This window comes from Marmota marmota, unplaced genomic scaffold (genome assembly GCF_001458135.2).
Source record: "Marmota marmota marmota unplaced genomic scaffold, marMar, whole genome shotgun sequence".
Lineage (NCBI taxonomy): Eukaryota > Metazoa > Chordata > Mammalia > Rodentia > Sciuridae > Marmota > Marmota marmota.
Genome location: NW_026000207.1, coordinates 1,932,432 through 1,938,926, shown reverse-complemented (window position 1 = coordinate 1,938,926; position 6,495 = coordinate 1,932,432). Strand labels below are relative to the sequence as shown.

At 56.6% G+C, this 6,495-nt stretch overlaps 2 protein-coding genes across 2 annotated transcripts in view; one reads left to right on the top strand and one right to left on the bottom strand.

Moving 5' to 3' along the window:
• The window catches only part of Fiz1 (FLT3 interacting zinc finger 1), an 8,718-nt gene extending 3,415 nt beyond the window's left edge, over positions 1-5,303 (bottom strand). Inside the window, 4 exon segments of the mRNA XM_015505336.2 lie at positions 19-85; positions 87-671; positions 3,910-4,261; positions 4,791-5,303. Coding sequence (XP_015360822.1) covers positions 19-85; positions 87-671; positions 3,910-4,261; positions 4,791-4,795 — 1,009 coding nt within the window. The 5' untranslated portion in view covers positions 4,796-5,303.
• Znf524 (zinc finger protein 524) overlaps positions 4,799-6,495 on the top strand; it is a 3,784-nt gene continuing 2,087 nt past the window's right edge. The window contains exon 1 of the mRNA XM_015505335.2: positions 4,799-4,846. Coding sequence (XP_015360821.1) covers positions 4,799-4,846 — 48 coding nt within the window. The remainder of the gene's footprint in view (positions 4,847-6,495) is intronic.

Genomic DNA, 6,495 nt, shown 5'->3' with positions numbered 1-6,495 from the left:
CGCGCGCGCGCACGCCACCGCGGCGGCACACCGCCGCCACCGGAAGCAGCCCCCCGAGCTCGGGCACGCCACCCCCGGTGGGGGCCCAGGAGTAGCCCGCCGTCCCAAGCCGATCGAGCGTCGCCTGCCTCGGCTGAGCCGCCCTCGCGGGCTGTCTCCAGCCCACTGCTGGCCCCCGGGACCCAGACCTGCACAGGGGGTGCGCCAGCACCCTGCAGGTCGTGGGTCAGCTTGTGCCGCTCCAGCAGCGCGGGCGCGTTGAAGTCGCGCTCGCAGCGCGGGCACTTGAAGGGCTTCACGTCTGTGTGCGCGGCCCAGTGGGCTGCCAGCTCGCGGCCGTGGTCGAAGCGCCGTGCGCAGGCGCCGCAAGCAAACGGAGGCAAGGAGGCTGCGGCTGCAGCTGCCGCCTCTGCCAGCCCCCAGCTGCCCGCGCCCGCGCCCTCCAGGCCCTCTCCACTGCCGGTCCCCGCGCCCCCGCACACTGAGCAGGGCCCCACGTTGCAGCAGACGGAGCAGGGTGCGCTCAGGGCGGGCAGGCCCGGGCCAGGCTGCAGCGGTGCTGGGAGCACCCCGCGGTGCTGGCGCTTGAGGTGGCGGCCCAGGCTGGAACGCGAGGAGAAGCGGAGCTCGCAGACCAGGCAGCAGTACGGCTTCTCACCAGTGTGGACGACCTGGGAGTGGAACACAGTGTCAGCGCAGAGGGGCTTTCCGTGTGGCAGATTCCGGGACACCGAGAAGGAGGAGGCCCAAGCTTTCCCACCCGGATTCCACACGCGCAAGCCCACTCTCTACTTTGGGCCACGCAGGCATGTTTCAGTGCTCAAGACCAAGTCCCTTCCACCTAGGACCTCTGCAGATGCTGTGCCCAGGGCGCGTGGGGGGTGGGGGGTGGACACACTTCCTGCCACTCTTCCTGGCTAAGTCCTAATCCTCTCCAATGGGCCTACTTAGGGGTGTGACTCCCTGGGAGAGTGGTCCAGGCCTGGGGTCAAATCCCTGGGGTCTTCTATTCTGTGCATACGGAAGCAAGTGGCTTTGAATCTCTCTTTTTAAAAATACTTATTCTTTATTGTACACAATACCTTCATTTTATCTATTTTTTATGTGTGCTGAGGGTCGAACCAGGACCTCCTATGTGCTAGGTGAGCGCTCTATGCTGAGCCCCAGCCCCAGCTTTGAATCTCTTGACCTCTGCTTTTCCCTTCTGTAAATGGGCAGAATGAGACTAGCCATCTCACAGTGCTGCTGTGAGGACACAGGGAAATGGCCACAAGATAATTACTAGGTCGGCATGCTACCATGGCTAACGACCCTCTCCGTGTTCTCTAAACCAGCATACAATGGGACAGGTGGACAGGGCTCTTACATATGCCTAGGTGGGAGGTGGCGTTTCAAGGTACACGGGGAACCTTCTGAGTCCAACAGACTTGTGTGATGATGGAAATGTCCTACATTCATACTGCCCGATAAACTAGTCACGAGCACATGTGCTACTGAGCATTGGAATGTGGCTGGTGCCAGTGAGGGCCTGGCCGTGTGCCTGGAGAGGTGAAGCGCAGGCCTGAAGGGCAGTGGAAGTGCTAGCCACATTCACAGACAGGGAGGTGACGCCCTCACCCACTCCAGTCTCTTCCCTACTCTAGAAAGCCCCCACCCATCACTGTGCCACCTGTCACCATGCGTGAAGCCCGGCAGCCGGCATCACCGACCCTGCCCCTGCTGCAGCACAGGCCACACCTGCTGCCCCCCCTTCACTGCAGCTAATGGTTCCGGAGTCCCAGAGGCCAGCCTGGGAGGGGCCTCACCCAGTGTCAAGCCTGCTGTCACCAGCCGGTCACTAATGGCCCTCAGGTCTATCAAGGCAGAGCTGTGATTTGAACCAAATCTGGCTGCTTTTCAGAGTCCCACCTAATTTTTTTTTTTAAAACAAATATTGATCCAGGGAATCACTTCCAGATTTAGGAAATCAGATTCTCCCAGAAATGTGTTTTTCTGAGGCTCAGCTCGGCCTGCAGACAGGGAGAAACCAGAAATCTGAAACATCATTCACCTTTATGGATAAGAGCTTTCTGAGAGTAGAGTCCTACTGATTGGTAATATTTGCCTTGAGGCCTGTGAGGGTTGATGAGAGTTCGGTGTAATTGAAATGTCTACCAGGGGCAAGGACCTAAAGGAAGAACCAGAAGTGGTGCCGATCTGCCACTCTGGCTCCAGACATGGTGATGTCTGCAGTACAATGGGGTGCATGGAACTCTCTCTTCTTGCTAGATTTATTCTCTGTCCACCTGCCTTTCTAACACACAAGCTTGTGCTGGCCTCAGGACCTTTGCACATGTTGTTTTCATTGCCTGGAAGGCTCTTTTCCATGACAGGCTCCTCCCTTACTGGGGAGAGTGTCAGTGTATCTGTCAGCTCCCTTGCCCTCAGCTCCCTCCTGGCATCCATCCTCTCCCTTCTGAGTTTCTACAACCCATCTGGGTATTGTTGTCTCCCCAGCACGTAAGCAAAGAGGAAAGAGGAACCAGATCAGTCTGCTTACTGCTGTGGTTCCAGGGTCCTGTGATTACTGGATGCCCCAGGACCAGTGGACTCTGCAGCCTTCTCTGGTACCATGCTGTCCCTGGCCCCCTGGCCACACTGTCCCTGGCCACACATCCGGCTCCTGAAATGCCTATCCTGCTTCCATGAACACGTGCACTTCCTGGGCTTGGGCAGCCCTCTCCTGCCTGTTGAGCAGAGGTATCGTTCTCAGAAGCAGCATCCTCGACCCCGCCCAACCCACTTTACCAGCTCTCCTCACCCCCCAAAACGTTCTGGCAGCAGTCTAACGGTTACTAACCTGGTGTCAATCAATGTCCCCCTCCCTGGACTGTTGGATGTGGGGGCTTTGAAGGGGGACTGTGTTTTCCCTGAAGAACCTGACTTAGAGTCGGGCTCACTGAAGGGTTCCATCGGACCATGACCTTCTGGTGGGAGTGGGCAGATGTCCATGAGTGGAGGGACTTGTTGCCTGAGCATTAAGGACTGTAAGCAGTGGGTACTTGGTCTCTTTGATGCATGAAAACACTGGACATGAGAGAGGGAAACAGGAGGAGGGGACACCACTAGAGTTGGGGCCAACATCAAGGACATGATGTTCTGAACCAAGAGAGATGCCAGGGGACAGAGATGGGGATGTGGAAGACCACTGTCAACCAGGTCTGCCTGGCCCTAGCAGGGTGTCTGGCCCTCAGACATGGTTTTCCGGGTGGATGTGGGTCTGCCCCGCCTGCCTCCACCCTGCCCAACCACAGTCTCCAATCAGTCCTTGAACACACCAAGCTTCTTCCCACCTGGGGCCTCTGCGCGGGCATCCCTCCTGTTGGAATGCTGTTCCCACATGGACTCCTTCTCAGACTCAGGTCCAGCTCAAACATGGCCTTGCCCTGACCTTTCTCCATCTCCCCTCCTGCACTCCCCATGTCGATTTTACTTATTTATTAAAAACATCCTTCCCAACACTTCTCCTTTCCCAGAACATTCTTATCTGTGGAACTGCTTTCTTATCACTTTCCTGGCCACTGTCCTTCTCCAAAGGAACATAAATTCTCTGAAAGCTGATATTTAATTGATTTTATCCTGGCAACCTCAGTGTTGGGCCCAGGCAAAGCCCTCAATTGGTAGTTGTGAAATAAAGAAATTATATGTACATGTGATAAAACTATTTTACGATAGGGAAGGGATGCACAGGGCAGGCCCTGGCAGGGGGCAGAGCGAGGGCCACATGGGAGGGGCAACTTACTAGCATGTTGTGTGTGTGTGATGGGCGGAGGGAGGAAAGGAGAAATTCTCTATGGGAGGAAACAAGTGCACGGGCCTCGATCTGCTGCCTCTCAACCCTGTGCGGGCTGTATGGGCCTGCAGACTCACCTGGTGGTGCAGCAGGCCTGTGGAGTCGCGGAAACCCTTGGGACAGGCAGAGCAGCGGTAGGGCCGCTCCCCCGTGTGGGAGCGCAGGTGGTTGGCCAGGTTGAAGCTGTGCTTGAAGCCCTTGCCACAGCGTGGACACGCATGGGGCTTGAGAGCTGTGTGCCGAGCGAAGTGACGCCGCAGGTCCGAACGGTAGCGGAAGCTCTTGCCACATTCGCTGCAGTGAAATGGGACGCGGGGGGCTGCAGCAGGTGTTGCCTGTGCTGTAGCAGGTGCAGGGGCAGGAGCCGGGGGTGCCGGCAGCCGGGCTTCATCCATGGTGACAGGTGGCACAATGGTGGCTGGGGGCTTTCTAGAGTAGGGAGGAAACACAGAACAGTTGAAGGGATCACCTCCCTGTTGGCCCCTTAGGCTCACAGGTCCCACACCAGACCCCTTGGAGACCCTCCTACTGCTAAGCCACGCCCACCACACTAACCACACCCACTGTTCTTAAGATTCTTCTTACAAACCTTTCTCCCTCTTCTTCATTCATCTGCCAATCTTCATAACCACTACCGTGTCACTTCTACTCAAGTCACCGTGTTAAGCCTCTCTGGATCCTCTCTAAACCCCTCCCACTCTGATGCAGGTCCCACCACTCCTTTGGAGACACTAGTTCTATTCCTTAAACATCACGTATCCCTGGCCATGCCACTTTCCCTCCAAAAGCCTCTCCTACACTTCTTTGAAGATGACTGCTTAGTGAACAGGAGGACAAGGATTTGCAGCTAAGCACACCAGTGTCATGCTTCCAGGAAGACCAAAACTAGCTGTGCAACCTAGATAAAACCAGTCAAAACTCTGGTCCTCTGTAAGAAGGGAAAGATTCTAGTACCTACCTCATGGAATGGTAGCAGGCACTAAGCCACAGCCAGGCAAGTATGCTTGTGCTCACGTGAGCCAGTGCACAGTCGAGACTCAGCAAGTGTGCTGTTGACTACCCCTATCTGTAAGGGCCCTCCTACTTTCTTAGTTTAGCACCCCCATGCTTTCCAAGTCATCCGACTTCTCCAATCTTTGTACTTTAACAAGATCTGACTTCCAATACCATACATTTTTTCCTTCAAATAGGCCCCATCCTTTCCAAGATCAATCCCCACTCCACTCCTATAACTTCCTCCACCCTTTCTTAGTTGGCTACTGAGCCCTCTCCATCCTCTCCAAATTCTTTCACTTTTATTATAAAGACTTGATAGTTCTATGGAACTCACCAAATTACACACCTAAACCTGGGCCCCCTCTCAGCACCAAACCCCACCCCAGACAAACTCTACCCCTTCTACCCTAAGCTCCTCCAGCCCTCTTCCTGGTCCCTATTTTCCCAGCAGGCCTTAAACAGAGTTCCTTCTGCCTTTCAATATAGGCCCCACCCACCACAGTATTAAAGCCCCACCCTTACCTAAGCTCCTCCCAGTTTCTATCCACAGACCCTTAAAATGTACGAAGCCCCACCCACAACAAGCCCCGCCCCCTCGGTTCCTCCGGTCCCTGTTCCGCCCACATCACCACTAGGCCCCGCCCCCTCGTGCTCCCCACGGCTAGCAGAACCGGCCCCCCCAGCACAGTCGGCTCAGAGACCCAGGCCCGAAAAACGGCCCTTTGTGCCCCTCCCCCTGGCCCTGGAAGGTTCGGCCCCGGGCACTCGGGGCGGGGGCAGGTCAGGCGGGCCGGGACCGAGCAGGTCCACCTCGCTCAAACAGGGCGGAGGTCCTGGAAGCTTGATGAGGCCTCGAGAGGCCAGGGAAATCAGTCCGCTTTCCTCTTTAATTACTTACACCTCCCTCTGGGCGCCGACATTTTGGGCAGCGGGGGTAGCGTCACTTCCACCCGGGGGGCCCCCTCAACTTCCGCCTCGGCTCCCTTCTGCCCCCCCCCCTTCTCCCGCCCCCTCGACTCCCCCTTTCCACTCCACCCCGCCCTTCTCCTTCTTTCCCTTTCCTGGGCTTGAAAGTTAGAGAAGCCATATCGGCGCCATCTTGGTTGAGGGCAGCGGGGCGGGGCCTATGATCATCCCCGGCGCTGCACAGCGTCAGGGCAATAAGCTCAGCCTGCGGATTCCTGCAGTCTACAATGACGCTAACTGGTGCTAACATAGACAGTTATGATTCCTTTTCCCCAGTCTCGCACTACTTCTTTACAGGATGCCGAGTTGCATCTGGAAGGAAGAGAGAAACTGAATTGTGCCAAGTGCAATACAGATCGAAAACACCAGGCACCATCTTTTCTATTTAATCCTCCATGGGGCCTTGAAGCTATCAGGCGCCATGTTAGCTACGGGCACTAAGTAGACATTTCCCGCTTCTCATCTTTCCGACCCATCTTTGATTGGATCACCCGGTTGGGTGCTTTCTGGGAGGAAAGGCATTTTGATGTGGTCAGGGATGTGGTGATGGGCTCATTCCCACTGGGGCAAATCCGGCGACTTGTGCGCCTCTGCCGGCACGGATGTGACCGGTCCTTAGGACCCAGCGAGTACCCTTTGTTCCCCGCGGGCGGCGAGGGGAGGGGCCGCTGGCGTCCGCTCCGAGGGGCGGGGCCGGGCCC